This window comes from Pleurodeles waltl, chromosome 4_1, assembly GCF_031143425.1.
Source record: "Pleurodeles waltl isolate 20211129_DDA chromosome 4_1, aPleWal1.hap1.20221129, whole genome shotgun sequence".
Classification (NCBI taxonomy): Eukaryota; Metazoa; Chordata; class Amphibia; order Caudata; family Salamandridae; genus Pleurodeles; species Pleurodeles waltl.
Window position 1 is genome coordinate 193,349,792 of NC_090442.1, and position 20,270 is coordinate 193,370,061.

The following is a 20,270-nucleotide window of genomic DNA, read 5'->3' on the forward strand; positions in this document are numbered from 1 at the left end:
CCAGGTTTACAGATAACAAGAACTGTATCCCAGTCACATCACTGCCACTAACTATTAATATTTGTATAGCCTTGAAGGAGGGAGTAGCTTATTTTACCATGGATGGGACATGCTTTGGCCTGCACTTCATGCAGCAGTGCTGGGGAAACACAAGAATTGTGAAGCCAATGATCTCAAGCATGCATTGTCAATGGGGATAAAGCACGGGGTGATCCAGAAATACATGGGACATAGAGGTAGAAATGAATGAACCAGTAGGGACTTCAATCCTTACAGTATCAAATCACTTTGTCTGTATTTCCAGATGCAGATTAGCAACATTCAGAAGCTGCACTGTATCAAAAAATAGACTTGGGAGCTGGCCCTAAGTAGCATAATGGCTGGGCCACATCATTCACTGAGGCAATGGTCCAGAGTGTAGTCTGGTGCCATTTAAGTTTTCTTTGTTTCTTGGGGGGGACCCAAAAAGTAAATAACTTGACTACACTACTTAATTCAGACCTACCACTCCTCTATCCTCGCGCCTTAGATAAAGGTGATAGACAACTAAACTAATTTCCTAATCCATACCTGCTCCCACGAAAAAACCAAGGTGTAGAACTGATTGGAACCCTACTTGTTTTTTAATTTTGTAACCATTGTGAAAGTTACATATTAGCACAAGAACGGAAAAGGCAATCTGCTACTTCTTATTGTCTCCTTTAGAAAGCTATCTTAAAGGTGACTAAGTATACCATAATATTGACCTTCTGTTTTGCCCTCTTAAATAAGAAACAGATTGGAAAAATTGTCATTAACATAATTGTATAATACACTGCATGAGCACAGATTGTTTCTTATAGGTGTGGGAGCACAAACACTATTTTAAATAAATGTAAACTTTGATGACACTTATAGTTCTTTTTGCAAATACAAATACATACATGTTTCCCAATAGAGGAAAGAATAGCACAGAGATGCTTTATTCCATGAATAGCAGGTAAAAGATTTTGTGCATCTTTTAGTGTGAACTGACAACTAGCAATTTCTGGTAGAAACTCGAAATACAGGTTAGAAGGTGAAAAAAGAATAACAAATTCAAGTCGGAAAAGCTTGAAAGGCAGCTGCATTTCCTTATGTTTTAAGGTATATTATTTCTTTCCCTCCGAAAGGCTGTTTGATGAATTTGTTAGATCCCTGCTTGTGCATAACACAGTTTATAGGGCATCTTGATCCATGTGGGTCGCCCTAAAAAGCTCGTGGACACTCATAAAGAGTACGGACCAAAATAGATCAACTATGCGGCTACATAAAGATACAAAAAACATTAATTGTTATGAAGTTAAAAAGTCAATGCAGGAGGTCTTCTGCTGTGTAGACCATGTTCCCTAAACAAATTGGGCACCTATCAAGTCATCACCAGGAACGACTGATTAAGTCCCATCATGACAATCTCCCAAAAAAATTCCAGCAGAAAAAATATAGGTACGTCCCTTGAGCTGCTTTACTTATTCTTTTTTGAACGTATCAACCAAACCACCCTTTATTCAATCACGCTTTTGGCAGTCATTGAATAACACTTGACTCAGTCACTGCTAGATGTTGGATTAGGTTTCTACCCAATCTCTACTGCCCTGCACACATGGATGGTCACCTCCAGTCACAAAATAGAGGACATAATTTTACTGATGGCTGAAATATTGTTATTTTTATCCTCATGACCCTCTAGTATTTATTCCGCCGTGCTTACCTTACATGCCACGCGGTGAGGGCACAGCTTTCCAAACCCCAGTGGTGGCTGGATACGTCGGAGGAGGGTGACCACATCCAGGTGTTTGATACGACCCCTGAAAAGCAAAACAGATTATGAGTAGGCAACACATCCTGTCCCCACTGTCCAGGGCAAACAGATGGGACTACCTACACTGTTTATTTACACTTATCCATCACAAATCACTTTACCTAACCTTCTTTGTATAGCCAATGTTTTCTTGCATACTATAAAGCATACAGCTCACTTCAATCTTTGGGGCATATTTACAAGAAAGTGGCGCATCAGTGCCGACGTGCCAGTTTTCTTGTGTTACCCTTGCCCCACCCACCACTCTGACTCACACTTCTACAGGACATTGAGGTCTGGAATACATACTGAGTTATCTTAGAGATATCTCTGTGTAACCCACTCTCTGTCCCTTGATGTGGAATTCACTATTCCTCAAACTCAAGTTTTGTCTCTATTCACTCTCTGTGGAAGATGAGTTGTAGTTTATAATAAGAATCTATCATGTTCCATCACAGGATAACCTTAAGTGATAACGATAATCCTACAGTCTTTGAAAAGTTCAAGTTAAATGTTCAAGTAATTCAAGAATATAACATTTTAAAAGTGAAAAATAAACAAATAAAAAAATTATAGATATATTTAAACAATATTAGGAAAAGTCTAACAATATTAGCTATACTATTCACACTCCACCCTGTGCAACATTAGGGAAAGCATTGGGAGGGGTAAGATTTACTATTCACACTCCAGTCTGTGCAACAGTAGGGAAAGCATTTGAATTTGGAGGGGCAGGATTTACTATTCCCACTCCAGTCTGTGCAATGGAAAGGGAAAGTGTTTGATTTGAAGGGGTAAAATTTAATATTCCCACTCCAGTCTGCACAAAAGTAAAGAAAGCATTGGACTTTGGAGAGGTAAAATTTACTATTCCCACTCCAGTCTGTGAACAAGTAGGGAAAGCACGGGACTTCGGAGGGGTTAAATTTACTATTCCCATCCAGTCTGTGCAACACAAGGGAAAGCATTCGACTTCAGAGGGATTAGATTTACTAGTCCCACTCCAATCTGTGAAACAGTAGGTAAAGTGCTGGAGTCGGAGGGCAAACATTTACTATTTACACTCCATTCTGTGCAACAGTAGGTAAAGTGCTGGAGTCGGAGGGCAAACATTTACTATTTACACTCCATTCTGTGCAACAGTAGGGAATGTGCTTGACTTCAGAGGGGTTAAATTTACTATTCCCGCTCCAATCTTTGCAACAGTAAAAAAAAGTGTTAGACTTCAGAGGGATTAAGGGGGTCATTCTGACCCTAGCGGTAAAATCCGCCAGGGCCAACGACCGCGGGAGCACCGCCAACAGGCTGGCGGTGCTCCCTTGGGCATTCTGACCGCGGCGGTACAGCCGCGGTCAGAAACGGAAAACCGGCGGTGTACCGCCGGTTTTCCGCTGCCCTGGGGAATCCTCCATGGCGGCGCCTGGCGGTTTTGGCCGCCAGGCACAGGATGGCGGTATGGGGTGTCGTGGGGCCCCCGTAACAGGGCCCCACCAAGATTTTCAGTGTCTGCCATGCAGACACTGAAAATCGCGACAGGTGCAACTGCACCCGTCGCACCCCTTCCACTCCGCCGGCTCCATTTGGAGCCGGCATCCTCATGGAAGGGTGTTTCCCGCTGGGCAGGCGGGCGGCCTTCTGGCGGTCGCCCGCCAGCCCAGCGGGAAACCCAGAATACCCGCGGCGGTCTTTTGACCGCGCAGCGGTATTCTGGCGGTTCCAGCCAGGCCGGTGGCTTCCGCCGCCGGCCGGGGTCAGAATGACCCCCTAAATGTACTATTCCCAGTCCAGTCTGTGCAACAGTAGGGAAAGAGTTGGACTTTGGGGGGTAAAATTTAGTATTCCAACTCTAGTCTGTGCAACAGTAAGGAAAGCGTTGGACTTCAGAGGGGCAAGATTTACTATTCTCACTCCAGTCTGTGCAACAGTAGGGAAACCGTTTGACTTCGGAGGGGCAGAATTTCCTATTCCCACTACATTCGGTGCAACAGTAGGGAAAGCATTTGACTTTGGAGGGGCAATATTTACTATTACCACTCCAGCCTGTGCAACAGTAGGGAAAGTGTTGGACTTCGGAGAGGTTAAATTTACTATTCCCACTTCAGTCTGTGCAACAGTAGGGAAAGCGTTGGAAAGTACTTCACTTTAAACACAAAATATATCTAAATAACCAAATTAATTTATAAGAACTATAAAACGCTTAATAAGAAAAAAATAATTAATCAAAAAATAGATACTATAGAAAAATAATAAACAATTAAACAATTTACATGATTATTAAACAATGTAATGATTATCAATTATTATAATAAATTTCCTTCCCACAATATTCCCCCACAAACCTAGCCAACCCACACTTAAAATATAATTACAATAAATAAGTATAACACAATTCACATAATTAATTAAATATTTATTAATAAATGATCAGTAAATTATTTATTAATATTTTAAAATGTCCCACCCTATGCCCCTAAAAAACCCAGCAGCCTGCCCCTAAAATATAGCTTAGAAACTATAATTACTAGACAATTTACACCATTACTAATCAATTAAATAATTACTAAATTAATAGTTAATTATAAAATAATTATTACTCAATTAACTTCCCACACTACACCTCTACAAACCCAGTAACCCGCACTTAATATATACCTTAATCAATATCATTATTACACAACTGACAACATTAATAATCAATTAAATAATTAATAAAAAATTATTGAATAATTGTAAATTAATTATTACTTAATTAACTTCCAACCCTATACCCTTACAAACCCAGCAAGCCACTATGAGACTATAAATTAATATTAGCAATTAAATTAAAAATTGTAAATCACTTAGAGTTACAAACTATATTAAATATTTTGAATAATTATAAAGCAATAATAACAAATGAAACTAAATATGAACTTAAACACAAAGATAATTTAAAAAACGATATTTTTGACAACTATATTATTGAAAAGGAATTAACAACAAAGATATTCTTGAAAACAATATTACTTACCTAAAAAATTGATATTCTTGGCAACGATATTTCTGGCTCGCAATATTTGTGTATCATGATATTTTTTTCCACTATTTCTGCAACTTGATATTTAAAGCTCAATATTTTGTCCAAACACCGTGCATTCTCTATGCATGCCACGCTTCGCTCCAACAGAGCTGACACTCTGAAGAGATTGCCAGCCTTTCCTTCACTGTGATGGGCCAAGCACAAGTGGGTTGGCCACTGCTGTGTTTTACACAAAAAAACACCGTCTCTTGTCATGCTGTATTACACTGGAGCTCAGTCTGTTCAGCCACAGCCCCTTCTTGTGGGAGGAGAATTAGGGAAATAATAGAAGAGTAATGGGCAGCCCATGTGAAATGCAGATACCACTTTTGGTAAGAACGATGGGCAAGTGAGTACAATCAGTTTCTCTGGCTAGAAATATATGAATGGTGGCAGGACCAGTAGGGCCTGGAGTTCACCAACCCTGCAAGCCAAAGCCATTGTCATTAAGATGCAAGTTTTCTGAGTCAGAAATTGGACTGGGCAATAGTGAATCATCTCTAAAGGGTGCAATAAGGCACATTAACACAAGACTCAAATTCCACTTTAAAAAATAAGAGGGGAGGGACGAAACAAGTAGAGGAAACCTTTAAAAAACACAACACTTGAGGTGACTTAAACAAAGAAGCTTGTCAGGGTGACATAGGAAGGTAGACAGGGCAGACAAATAACCTTTTACAGAAGCCACTAGGGTGGGATTGAAATGGGTACAGGCCTTCCATCTTACACAGAACAAACTTGTTCCAGGGGCATGAATAAATGGATTGAGGGGTGGGTTTCTTAGCTGTCAATGTGACTTTTCACAACTTCAGGCATGAGCTGCTTTTTGAACCACCGTTCACCGTGGTGAACAAAGAGACTTCCCCTGAAGAACAAAGAGACTTCCCCTGAAGACGGTCTGGAGGGATGAGGGTTGTCTCCCTCAAAAGATGCATCCAGCCACAGTGTGTTGTGTAAATCCAGGAACAGGCCAGCATCTGTGTTGTAAGAGGGAAGGAAACTATCTGCCTTAGAATCATCCTCTGCGTGGCCGTAAGCTTTGATGGGCATGCTTAGAGCATCAAAATCACACCCAAAAGTTCCTTCTTGTGGGCAAATCTCTGGGCTGTAGAAAGGTGTTGTGCTTATGTTTTTTTAAAGAAGTGACAAACTGGCTCTGAGGGGGGTGCTGATGTAGCATTGTAGATTGCCCTGAACACATGTTGCTCTGTGATTTGAAGGGCACTGGCTTCATTGGGAGGAGTGCTCTGACTGGAACCTGTGGAGACGCAGAGTTAGGAATCATAAGGGTTAGAGCTGCTACAATGACACAGCGTCTAGGAGCCTACTTATCGTCAGGAAGTGGCTCATAGGGTACCAGAGCCATCCTGAAAATATGCAGCATGGCCTCCTGTAAGGCTTTGACCTGTGTGCAGTCAGTCGATGGATTCTGGAATGTCGGCTTCATATTTTTAAGGGTCAGGTATGGCACTTGGACATTGATTTGTAACTCAAGGGATGCCAGAAACTTAAACAGAAGTTTTACGCAACCTTTTTAAGAAGGTTGAGTTTTCTAGAATCTAATTAAAGGAGAAAGTATGGCCTGCAGGGAAGGAATCTATCATCTTGACAAATTCTCATCAGCCAGAGAAACAACTGTGGTGCGTTAAGGTGGACCCTCAGACAAGCAGGCAGTCGGCAGAATCTAAAGACATGGTTGTTTAAATCTCTAAAGAGTGATGGTCTGTTCTGTAAAGGGAATTGGTAGTGCCAGCGATATGACATTATAGGCTGTGGGACGCGCCGTCTTAGCAGATCGATCTGTCAAAAGACTTATGAAGGTCCATCACCCTTTACAGATTACACCACAATTGGCACACTACTTTCTGTCATCAGCAGTCGGACCTTTGCTGTCCTGCGCTTTGGTGAACACAGGTTATATGTACTGGATCCTATATGAATCTTCAGACTAAATTTGGAAAGCACCTGTTAGAAGACATCTCCTAACTTCATGCTTTATATCTTGAAGCTGTTTTGACTATAAACTCAGAAGAATATGTAATATGTACCCATGATTGATTTTCGTCTCGTTTGGTGATTTATGTCTGATATTATTTGGTTTCGTGGAGCCTTGAAGATGTACCCGGGAAGGGACGAAACACGTATTGGCTGAAGTCTTGATTTGACCAAGATCATCAATGCACTGTATATCTTATACATCTTACTAAGGACAATAACTGTTCATTTAGGATGAACTTTTACTGATTTGAGATCAATATTGTATTTAGATTTTTTTGGGCTTATACAGTTTATTGTAAAATTAAACAAAATATGTCCTTTTAATTCAATTTTTGTGTCTATCTGTTTCATATATCTTTGATACTAAGATTGATTATATTACCTCATGTTCCTGGACCAATATTCATGACACGTCTAAATATAATTGTGAGTGCTCCGCTGCTCTCTCTATATATAAGGGCCAGGGACCATGGCTGGGCTGCACTGGTCTGGAGCCCTTTCCCAACGTTATTTTGTTATTTTACTGGGCAGATTTTCTAGCCTTGTAAATTCAGGTACAATGTACTCATACCTGAAAACTAGGGGGGCAAGAATACTGGACAACTTAACATTGTGCAGTGCGGAAATCCACATAGGAATTCTGCTCTTCACAACTTGTAATTGAGACCAAAGACCTGACTGGAGGAACACTGCAATACAGGGTCATCCTTCTTACTCTCTGATTCGAGGTGCTACATACAAACCGGGAGTCTTCAAAGTCACTTTCTTTGCAAACAGTGCTCAAAGAAGTGAATTCTGGTTTCAGATAGTCCCTGAGCAGCTGTGGAATAAAAACAATATGAGAAGAAGACTTTGCACTGAACTGGAAGGGTGGAAGTGAACCAGTTACACATTTTATTATAAGCAACAAAGCTTACTCCATGACCATTCCTCTAACATGATGTTTTAGTAAAAAAAGAAGCCCATTTCACGGCTATTATATTCTAATCACAAATAAAGGGGGTAGGCCAATTTGCTTGCTACAGTAGTGATCTTTGCAAATGTGTTATCCATGTGGGTTCAGCCATCAACAGCTGATATAACATGTAAGGCACCCTCTACGTTGAAGATAAGATTCCCTTATTGACGAATTTCAGACTGCATCCTATGCAGCTGACCAGCTACTGATCCATTGTGAATCAGCCCTTCCTCCAGGGCCACTGCAACACTACCACATGACTGTCTTTCTTGGCCACATTGCCTGGTTTACTGTCTTACTTTCAACAGTTCTTACAGTGTTGTGGCCACCATTTTCATTTTCAGTCCTCATCAGCATCACATAGAGTTCCCTAAGGATCATTCGCTCTCTGCCTATCTGTTTAATGTTTGATTAAAGAAAAATAGTGGACATTATCCGATAGTTAGATTTCTCTTTTTTTATTTAGCTAAGCAACACATTACTGTGATTGAATTTACTTAGTGTTCTCAATGCGTCTGAAGCAAGGAAACTGACCCTGGCTGAGGCTCTGTCTACAACCCTGATTATGAGTGCCCGGGAAGGTTATTCAGTTTTGTTAGTTAAAATTGTTATTTTCTGATTAATAAAAATCATTACAATGAAGACAAAGTTATTTACAAAACTGCATTTTAGCAACTATATAATCATAATCTGAGTCTGTGCATAGTAATACTAAAGTTCTTAGCTTCAAGTCAATTCATTCTGCAGAATGCTAAAAAGTAAAATTATGTGAAGTACGTAAAATTTGGCCAATTAAAGCATTTAAATCATATTCAAGAGTCAGTGCAAGGTAGTACTAAAGTGCATTAGCTTAGATCAGTTAATTCTATCCAACATCTAGCCATTACCATCATTGCGGTCAAGACAAATGATAAAATAATCATTTCAGGCGCTATACTATTCATATACATTTAAATTGTGACCAATTCATGCTACCTAATGCTAATAATATTTGGTTGATCATTACAATCATTGGGTTATAAACTGATAAAGTCCTCATTTAACCCTCAATGCATTTACAGTATGTTAGACTTTTCATCCTTGGCGTGGTCTCCCTTAACGTTTTGCCTCTGTTCCCCAGGTTGTTGATGTGTGCTGGACTCTGATTTTACTGTTTTTGTTACTCTGGGCACTTTACCACTGCTAGCCAGTGCTAAAGTGCAAGTGCTCCTGTTTAAAATGTGTATGTAATTGGTTCGCCATGATTGGCATATTTGTTTTACTGTTAAGTCCCTAGTAAAGTGCACTAGAGGTGCCCAGGCCCTGTAAATCAAATGTTACTAGTGGGCCTGCAGCACTGGTTGTGCCACCCACACAAGTAACCCTGTAATCATGTCTCAGACCTGCCACTGCAGTGTCTGTAAGTGTATTTTTACACTGTAAATTCGACTCGGCAAGTGTACCCACTTGCCAGGCCTAAACCTTCCCTTTTCTTACATGTAAGGCACCCCTAAGGTAGGCCCTAGGTAGCCCCAAGGGCAGGGTGCAGTGTATGGATAAGGTAGGACATATTGGCCCTCATTCTAACCCCGGCGGTCTCAGACAGCCGGGGCCAGGGTCGGCGGGAGCACCGCCGACAGACCGGCGGTGCCCCGCAGGGCATTCTGACCGCGGCGGTTTGGCCGCGGTCAGAAAGGGTAAACCGGCGGTCTCCCGCCGGTTTACCGCTGCCCTTAGAATCCCCCATGGCGGCGCAGCTTGCTGCGCCGCCATGGGGGATTCTGACACCCCCTACCGCCATCCTGTTCCTGTCGGTTCGCCCGCCAGGAACAGGATGGCGGTAGGGGGTGCCGCGGGGCCGTAAGAGGGCCGTAAGAGGGCCCCACAAAGTATTTCAGTGTCTGCCTAGCAGACACTGAAATACGCGACGGGTGCAACTGCACCCGTCGCACCTTCCCACTCCGCCGGCTCAATTCTGAGCCGGCATCTTAGTAGGAAGGTTGATTTGCCCTGGGCTGGCGGGCGGCCTTTTGGCGGCCGCCCGCCAGCCCAGGGCAAATCCCAAAATACCCTCAGCGGTCTTTCGACCGCGGAGCGGTATTTTGGTGGGGGAACTTCGGCGGGCGGCCTCCGCCGCCCGCCGAAGTTAGAATCACCCCCATAGTAATGTGGTTTATATGTCCTGACAGTGAAATACTGCCAATTTCGTTTTTCACTTTTGCAAGGCCTGTCTCTCTCATAGGATAATATGGGGGCTACCTTTAAATATGATTAAAGTGTAGATTCCCCTAGAGAGTAGATGGACATGTGGAGTTTGGGGTCCCTGAACTCACAATTAAAAAATACATCTTTTAGTAAAGTTGATTTTAAGATTGTGCGTTTGAAAATGCCACTTTTAGAAAGTGAGCATTTTCTTGCTTAAACCATTCTGTGACTCTGCGTTGTTTGTGGATTCCCTGTCTGGGTCAGTTTGACATTTGGGTTGTTTTTCACCTCGCACCAGACAGTGACACAAAGGGGGCTGGGGTGTAACCTGCATTTCCTGATTAGCCATCTCTGCTAGGAGGGAGGGGTGGAGTGGTCACTCTCATCTGAAAGGACTGTGCCTGCCTCTGACAATGCCGGCTCCAACCCCCTGGTGTGTGTCTGAGGCCTTGCCTGGGCAAGGCAGGATTTCACAAGTAGGTGTGAGTCCCCTTTGAAGAAAGGTGACTTCAAAGACTAAAATGGGTATAAGAAGGGCACCCAAATCTACAGACTTGAGAAACACTTCTGGAACCAAGAGGAACCTCTGCTTGGAGAAGAGCTGATAGCTGAGGAAGAAGTGCTGCCCTGCCTGTGACTGTGCTTTGTGGAGCTTTCCTGCAGTGCTGCTTCTGCCAGGGTAAGAGGGCAAATACTGGACTTTGTGTGCCTTCCATCTTGTGAAGAAATCTCCAAGGGCTTGAGTTAGAGCTTGCCTCCTGTTGTTTGAAGTCTCAGGGACAGCAAAGACTTCTCTCTGCCAGCACCTGGAGTCTCTGGAGAGACTCCTGCCCCGACAAGTGGTGCCCTATCCAGTCCCTGGGCCCTTGAAAGGAAAGCGGATGGAAATCCAAGGAAATCGACTTCGGACGACTCCGGACCGACGCCGCTGCTGAATCCGGTAACGCCGCCTGCACCCGACGCCGTGACCTTCGCTGGAACGCGACGCTCTTCGCAGGCCCGACGCCGCAGCAGCCCCGCTGAAGTCCGCGACTCCGTGGAAGTCGCCGCACCACGTCGTGACCGACGCCGCTCAAAGTGCGTGGATTCAACGTTTCGCACAGACGCCGAGATCCCCGACTTCGCACATCGGCTTGTTTTCACTCTTCACCAAAGGTACTGTACTTGGGGGTCTACACGACTCCGTGTCCGCGCCGCTGGTGTCGGCTTGTTGGGAACGACTCCGTCACGACGCCGTGTTAACATCTCATCGAAGCATTTTTGTTTCTAAGCGCTATTTTTGGAGTTTAATCTCTAAAAATTCATAACTTGACTTGTGTATGTTGGATTTTTGTTGTTTTGGTCTTGTTTTGTTTAGATAAATATTTCCTATTTTTCTAAACTGGTGTTGTGTCATTTTGTAGTGTTTTCATTAAGTTACTGTGTGTGTTGGTACAAATACTTTACACCTAGCACTCTGAAGTTAAGCCTACCCCTCTGCCAAGCTACCAAGGGGGTAAGCAGGAGTTAGCTGAGGGTGATTCTCTTTTACCCTAACTAGAGTGAGGGTCCTTGCTTGAACAGGGGGTATCCTGACTGTCAACCAAAGACCCCATTTCTAACATTGGTGATCAGCGGTTGGGATTTGGACTTGTATTTGTACTTGACATACAGTAATTGAGTGTACACTACTGTTTGAGTTCAGACCACTACGTGACCACATACTGCTTGTCTTGAGATTTTAGCTTTTTCTCTTTTTGTGGATTTTTCCCTACGTCCACTTTGTTTTTTTTCGCTGATCCTTGATTGACTTTGAACTTCATTCGGGAACTTGTTTCTGCATTTGGAACTTTGCACTCTTTTTACCTTTCATCATGTCTCTACTTGGAGATGCATCAGTTGGAGCTGACTTTGACCTTGAGAAATTGGAGAGTTATACCAAAGCTCAGTTGAAGCAGTTCTGTAAAAGTTTTGACTGTCCCATTAAGAGCTCATCCAGGAAGGAGGAGCTGCAAAAGGCGCTGAGGGCCTGGGTGACAGCCAAGAGCACTGAAGGGCACACAGAGGATGAGGGAGATGAGGAGGATGAGGAAGAGTGTTCAGTACACAATGGTATTGTGGGTGGGCCTGTTATGTCCAGGGAGAAGGTCTCCAGGGCAGGTAGCAGTGTCTCATCCAAGGGTCTGACACCTGAGGAGTTGCAGGACAGACAGGCAGAGAGGGCATACCAATTGGAGCTGCAGAAGCTCAATCTGGAGAAAGAAAGAGATGAGAGAAGAGCAGTCCTTGAGGAAAGGAAGATGCAGCTGGCTCATGAGCTTAACTTAAAGGAGTTAGATCAGAGGAGCCAGTCCAGTAGGGATGGTGGCAGCAATTCTACAGTGCAGCCGGAGAGAAGGGTACACATCCCAAAAGACCTTGTGAGGGATTATAAGAGGGAGGATGATATCTACTTGTGGTTCAAGGGTTATGAGTCAGCTCTCCACATGAACCTGGTCCCTGAAGCTCATTGGGGGGCAGCCCTGTGGAAGCATTTTGAGGCAGAGGGGAGGGACACACTGACGGCCTTAGGGGATGCTCAGAGTCTCACCTACCCTGTCATGAAGGAGGCCTTACTCACCAGGTATGGTCTCACCCCTGAGCAGTACAAGGAGAAGTTTAGATCCTACAAGAGAAAGGAATCCCAAACATGGTTGGAATGTGTTGATTCTTTTTGCAGGTCACTGGATGGTTGGGTGAAGGGCAGTAAGGTAAACACGTATGAGGGGCTTTCCAATTTAATTGCTTGGGAGCACTTGTACAGCTTATGTTTTCCAGAGCTGCACCAGCACCTCATTGACAGCAAGCTGACTGACCCCAGGAAGCTTGCGCAGGAAGCGGACGGCTGGGAGAGCACCAGGGTCTAAAAGAGGTATGGGGGAGACCACGCCAAGGGTGGGCAGGGTCCCTCTCAGAAGAAAGGAGGGGGTAAGGGCAAACAGGGGGAGTTCTCTAAAGGGCCCCAAACTGATTCCCAGGGTAAGGATTCCCAACCCCCCAGTGAAAAGAAGCCATGGTTGTCCAAAGGGAAGCCAGTGGCAGGTGGTCCCCCACGTAAGTGCTATGCATGTGACCAGGTGGGTCATGTGAGGGGGGACCACAAATGCCCCAAAAGTACACCGGCACCCACTGGTGCACCGTCCCAGGGTTTGGCCAGGGTAGCGCTTGGGGAGGAGTTGGTTTCAGGTGGGTGGGAACCAGCTGAAATGACCCTTGTCTCACTAGGGGACAGTGAGATGGTCCAGAGAAATCTAGTGCCTGATAACACTAAGAAATACAGGCAATGGGTGACCATCAATGGACAGAGGGTGGAGGCTCTGAGAGACACAGGAGCCAGTGTGACTACAGTGAGGAGTCACCTGGTGTCTGAAGAGCAGATTGATCCCCGGGTACTTCACCAAGTAGTTGCGGTAGACAACTCTGGGCGCCTCTGCAGAGTGGCGCAGGTTCCCTTTGAATGGGGGGGGGGTCTCAGGTGCCTGGAAAGTAGCTGTGAGTCCAACCATGCCTGTTGATTGTTTGCTAGGTAACGACTTGGAGGATTCCCCTTGGAAGGAGGTGGAACACAGGTCTCACTTGGAGATGTTGGGTCTGCCTGGGTGGGTATGCGTATCCACCCGGTCTATGGCAGCCAATCAGGGTAGTCAAGAGCCCCTGGAGCCTGAAACAGTGGCCCAGGGGACCGCCAAGAAGAGGAAGGGCAGGGGGCGCGGGAAACTGGCCCCTGAGGTTCCCACGGTCCGGGAGGAGGCGGAGCCTCAGGGTGACGCCCTGGAACCTACTGGGGAGCAGGTGGCTGAACTGGGGGAGGTCCCTGAGCTGTCACAGTGGCAGCAGGAAGGGGGACCCACCAGGGAAGCATTCTGCACAGCGCAGAAGGAGTGCCCTACTCTTAAGGGGCTGCGGCAGCAGGCTGCAGCCCAGGCTGCTGGCGAGGCGCCTGGTACTCACCTGATATATTGGAAGGATGGCCTCCTGTATAGTGAGCCTAAGGTTCCTGAGCCTGGGTCAGCTCGTATGCTGGTGGTACCCCCGTGCTTCAGGGCCTTCCTACTGGGTTTGGCTCATGATGTGCCTTTGGCAGGACATCTAGGGCAGGACAAGACCTATAAGAGGCTTGTCTCCCACTTTTACTGGCCCTTGATGCACAAGCAGTCAGCTGCTTATTGTAGGTCTTGTCAGACTTGTCAGGCAAGTGGCAAGAGTGGGGGGAAATGCAAAGCTCCCCTCCAACCTTTACCGGTAGTCAGTACTCCCTTTGAAAGGGTAGGAATTGACATTGTGGGGCCTCTGGATCCCAAGACAGCCATGGGCAACAGGTTCATCCTGGTCTTGGTGGACCATGCCACCCCGTACCCAGAAGCCATTCCTCTAAGGACGGTCACTGCCCCCGTGGTGGGACGTGCCTTGATGGGAGTTTTTACCCGCATGGGGTTCCCCAAGGAAGTGGTATCTGGTAGAGGTACAAACTTCATATCCACTTATATGAAGTCTCTGTGGAAGGTGTGTGGGGTAACCTACAAGTTCACCACCCCTTACCACCCCCAAAGTAATGGTCTGGTTGAGAGATTCAACCGCACCTTGAAAGGCATGATTCAGGGCCTGTCAGAGCCCTTGAGGCGTAAGTGGGACGTCCTCTTGCCATGCCTTCTGTTTGCTTACAGGGAGGTGCCTCAAAAGGGACTTGGCTTTAGCCCCTTTGAGCTCATCTATGGCCACCCTGTGAGGGGACCGCTCAGTCTGGTGAAGGAGGCTTTGGAGAAAGCTCCTAGTAAACCACCCCAGGATGTATTTAGCTACATGCTGGCACTAAGAAACCAGACTGCCCGCTTCAGGAGTCTCGCTTAGGAGAACCTGGAAGCAAGCCAGGAGGATATGAAGCGGTGGTACGACCAGAATGCCACTCTGGTTGAGTTTCAGCCTGGACAAAAAGTGTGGGTCATGGCACCAGTGGAGCCTAGGGCTCTCCAAGATAAGTGGACTGGGACTTTTGAGGTGGTGGAAAGAAAGAGCGAGGTCACCTATCTGGTAGACTTGCAATCCCCCAGGAACCCTTTGAGGGTCCTACATGTCAACCGCCTCAAACCACACTTTGAGCGAACTGAGCTATCCATGCACCTAGCGACAGATGACGGGGTGGAGGAAGAGAGTGAGCCTCTTCCTGACCTCCTGTCTGCAGGAGAGAAAGATGGGTCTGTGGAGGGAGTGATCCTCTCCCCCTCCCTGACTGAGGAACAGCAGAGGGACTGTCGCCACGTGCTGGCACAGTTCGCCTCGCTGTTTTCCCTGATCCCAGGAGTCACACACCTGTGCACACATGATGTGGACACTGGGGACAGTACACCTGTTAAACATAAGGTTTACAGGGTGACTGACAGGGTCAGGGCTTGCATTAAGGAGGAAGTCTCCAAAATGTTAACCCTAGGGGTTATTGAGCACTCCAGCAGTCCTTGGGCCAGCCCAGTGGTCTTGGTTCCAAAGGCTGCTGCTCCTGGTGCCACTCCAGAACTTAGGTTCTGTGTGGACTACCGGGGTCTCAATGCGGTCAGCAAGACTGACGCACACCCCATCCCCCGAGCTGATGAGCTCATTGATCGGTTAGGAGCTGCCAAGTACCTCAGTACGTTTGATTTAAGATCTGGGTACTGGCAGATTGCCTTAACTGAGGGGGCAAAGGAGAGGTCAGCATTCTCTACCCCAGATGGGCACTTCCACTTCAATGTGATGCCCTTTGGGATGAAGAACGCCCCTGCCACCTTTCAGAGGTTGGTCAACCAGGTGTTGGCAGGATTGGATGAGTTCAGTGCTGCCTACTTGGATGACATTGCTGTGTTTAGTTCCACATGGGAGGAACACCTGCAACACCTCTGGAGAGTTTTAGAGGCCCTGCAGAAGGCAGGCCTCACTATTAAGGCGAGCAAGTGCCAAATAGGGCAGGGTTCTGTGGTGTACTTAGGACACCAGTTGGGGAGTGGCCAGGTGGCACCCCTACAGCCTAAGATTGACACAATTCTGGCTTGGGAGCCTCCCAAGACCCAGACTGAAGTGAGAGCCTTTTTAGGTCTCACAGGATATTACTGGAGGTTTGTTAAGGGATATGGTACCATTGTTACCCCCTTAACTGAGTTGACTTCTAAGAAGCAACCCAAGAAAGTGATCTGGACAGAGGCTTGCCAGAACGCTTTTGATGCCCTGAAGGCTGCCATGTGCACAGCACCTGTGCTGCAGGCACCTGACTACTCCAAGGAGTTTGTTGTGCAAACAGACGCCTCAGAGCATGGTATTGGAGCAGTACTCTCACAGCTTAATGAAGAGGGCCTAGATCAACCCGTAGCCTTCATTAGCAGGAGGTTATTACCCAGGGAACGTAGGTGGAGTGCCATAGAACGCGAAGCGTTTGCTGTGGTCTGGGCACTGAAGAAGCTAAGACCCTACTTGTTTGGGACTCACTTCCGAGTTCAGACCGACCACAGGCCCCTCAGATGGTTAATGCAGATGAGGGGTGAGAACCCAAAACTGTTGAGGTGGTCCATTTCCCTACAGGGGATGGACTTTACAGTGGAACATCGTCCTGGTACAGAGCACGCCAATGCTGATGGTCTGTCCAGGTTCTTCCGCCTTAGTGATGAGAACTCCCATGAGGTTGGGTAGTTGCTACCCACTTTTAGCTGGGGGGGACACGTGTTAGACTTTTCATCCTTGGCGTGGTCTCCCTTAACTTTTTGCCTCTGTTCCCCAGGTTGTTGATGCGTGTTGGACTCTGATTTTACTGTTTTTGTTACTCTGGGCACTTTACCACTGCTAACAGTGCTAAAGTGCAAGTGCTCCTGTTTAAAATGTGTACGTAATTGGTTCTCCATGATTGGCATATTTGTTTTACTGTTAAGTCCCTAGTAAAGTGCACTAGAGGTGTCCAGGGCCTGTAAATCAAATGTTACTAGGGGGCCTGCAGCACTGGTTGTGCCACCCACACAAGTAACCCTGTAATCATGTCTCAGACCTGCCACTGCAGTGTCTGTAAGTGTATTTTTACACTGTAAATTCGACTTGGCAAGTGTACCCACTTGCCAGGCCTAAACCTTCCCTTTTCTTACATGTAAGGCACCCCTAAGGTAGGCCCTAGGTAGCCCCAAGGGCAGGGTGCAGTGTATGGATAAGGTAGGACATATAGCAATCCGGTTTATATGTCCTGACAGTGAAATACTGCCAATTTCGTTTTTCACTGTTGCAAGGCCTGTCTCTCTCATAGGATAATATGGGGGCTATCTTTAAATATGATTAAAGTGTAGATTCCCCTAGAGAGTAGATGGACATGTGGAGTTTGGGGTCCCTGAACTCACAATTAAAAAATACATCTTTTAGTAAAGTTGATTTTAAGATTGTGCGTTTGAAAATGCCACTTTTAGAAAGTGAGCATTTTCTTGCTTAAACCATTCTGTGACTCTGCATTGTTTGTGGATTCCCTGTCTGGGTCAGTTTGACAGTTGGGTTGTTTTTCACCTCGCACCAGACAGTGACACAAGGGGGGCTGGGGTGTAACCTGCATTTCCTGATTAGCCATCTCTGCTAGGAGGGAGGGGTGGAGTGGTCACTCTCATCTGAAAGGACTGTGCCTGCCTCTGACAATGCCGGCTCCAACCCCCTGGTGTGTGTCTGAGGCCTTGCCTGGGCAAGGCAGGATTTCACAAGTAGGTGTGAGTCCCCTTTGAAGAAAGGTGACTTCAAAGACTAAAATGGGTATAAGAAGGGCACCCAAATCTACAGACTTGAGAAACACTTTGTGGAACCAAGAGGAACCTCTGCCTGGAGAAGAGCTGATAGCTGAGGAAGAAGTGCTGCCCTGCCTGTGACTGTGCTTTGGAAAGCGGGTGGAAATCCAAGGAAATCGACTTCGGACGACTCCGGTCCGACGCCGCTGCTGAATCCGGTAACACCCCCTGCACCCGACGCTGTGACCTTCGCTGGAACGCGACGCTCTTCGCAGGCCCGACGCCGCAGCAGCCCCGCTGAAGTCCGCGACTCCGTGGAAGTCGCCGCACCACGTCGTGACCGACGCCGCTCGAAGTGCGTGGATTCAACGTTTCGCACAGACGCCGCGATCCCCGACTTCGCGCATCGGCTTGTTTTCACTCTTCACCAAAGGTACTGTACTTGGGGGTCTACATGACTCCGTGTCCGCGCCGCTGGTGTCGGCTTGTTGGGAACGACTCCGTCACGACGCCGTGTTAACATCTCATCGAAGCATTTTTGTTTCTAAGCGCTATTTTTGGAGTTTAATCTCTAAAAATTCATAACTTGACTTGTGTATGTTGGATTTTTGTCGTTTTGGTCTTGTTTTGTTTAGATAAATATTTCCTATTTTTCTAAACTGGTGTTGTGTCATTTTGTAGTGTTTTCATTAAGTTACTGTGTGTGTTGGTACAAATACTTTACACCTAGCACTCTGAAGTTATGCCTACTGCTCTGCCAAGCTACCAAGGGGGTAAGCAGGGGTTAGCTGAGGGTGATTCTCTTTTACCCTGACTAGAGTGAGGGTCCTTGCTCGAACAGGGGGTAACCTGACTGTCAACCAAAGACCCCATTTCTAACACAGTAGTTCAGGGTTAAACGCGCAAAATAGTGCTAAAGTGCTTAACTTCTAACTACAAGATTGCGGAAAAAGGGCAAGAGCCTAACATTTAATACTCTACAGGCTTGCACAAATCATTATGGCTATAAATACAAGAGGTCATAGGTGTAAATCATTTGGTTATCTTTTGGCTTAGTTAGATCATGCTATTTTATCATAGGGCATAAATATATTTTTTGGTATAAAGATAAATAATCAGAAGCCAAAAAACTTAATAAGCTGGCATGTCAAGGGAACCGACGTGCCCAATAGACATAGCGTAAGAGCTTTTGCATGTTCTCACTCCTGGTTCTAAAAACAATGGTTTTAGGAGAATTTGCCATCTGTACAGCAGGTTAGGACAGACACAAATTATAAGTAGTAAGGATTCTTGAGTATAACCGCAAAGTCTGCAACAGTTAGTTAACCATTGTTGCAGCCATCTTAGATTGCTGTCCTTAGTTGGATATCTGACAAATCTTAACTTTAGAAATGCATCCCTCATGCATGACGGAGAATATAAACGCATATCTGGCTGGACTTCCAAGGGGATATTTACAAGAAAGTGGCGCATTAGCTCTGATACGCCACTTTCCTTGTGTCACTCTGCGCCCTCCTAACGACACCATGGTAGCGCTGTATTTACTATACAGAGCACAATGGTGCATGTTAGCACAATAGCACCATAATTTATTACACTATTGTGACGCTTTGCTGGATCAGCCCCATACATTATGGCACAGAGAGGCGCATAGGTTATTATGGGAGCTTCAATTTAACACCTGCCCTGAGAAGGCATCAAAAATTATGGAAAACATTTTGTAGTGAAATCTTGTAAATTTCACTGCACCATTTTTTGGGCCTCCCTGCGTGGGAACGCCCCCCTTGCATACATTATATCTGGCACAGGTATAATGTGGCCCAAGGCGTATGATTGAGCCACTTTGTAAATATAGCAGCCTGTGGGGGGCCTCCTTAACTCCTCCTTAGCGTAAGAAAAATTATGCTAGGGCAGCACAAGGAGGCGCAAGGATCTTGTAAATATGCCCCCCAGATTCTCATAAGAGTGAAGAAATACTTTTACTCCTAGGGACACAGAAAGCTTTTTTTGTTCATAGAGCCTCCTGACAAAGGGTCCATGACCCAACTCCGCCCTGCTTGTTTCAGTACCACATGGCTGTGGTGTGGTCCATGAACACGTGCACCACTTTCTCAAGAGAGGTAAGAAATGCTTTCAGTACTAGCCTGATCACCCTGAGCTCCAAAAGGCTGATGTAGAGACCGACTCCACCAGAGATCAGGTGCCTCTGATCTCTGGCTCCCCCATGTGGCCGCCCCATCCCAGAAGTGACGTATCTGTCAGTACTGTGAGATCTGGTTGGGGAAGAAGAGGGATCTGCCTCTGATCCAATCGCGGTTCAAAAGCCACCTCTGCAGATCATGCACAGACCCCACAGAACAGCAATGATGAAAATGAGCATCTGAGAGGGAGTCAGGTGTGAATTCTGTATGTTTATAGTGAACCCCAGCAAATGCAGGAGGTCTGCCGTAGTCTGGAGGTGGGAGACGACAGCCGGGGGCTAGCCCGCCTTCAATAGCCAGTCGTCGAGGTAAGAGAAGACTGAAA

At 46.0% G+C, this 20,270-nt stretch overlaps 1 protein-coding gene across 1 annotated transcript in view; it reads right to left on the reverse strand.

Annotated features, from left to right (window-relative positions):
* CACNA1C (calcium voltage-gated channel subunit alpha1 C) overlaps positions 1 to 20,270 on the reverse strand; it is a 1,395,795-nt gene that overhangs the window by 97,301 nt on the left and 1,278,224 nt on the right. Inside the window, exon 39 of the mRNA XM_069228081.1 lies at positions 1,730 to 1,826. Within this exon, the coding sequence (XP_069084182.1) occupies positions 1,730 to 1,826 (97 nt within the window). The remainder of the gene's footprint in view (positions 1 to 1,729; positions 1,827 to 20,270) is intronic.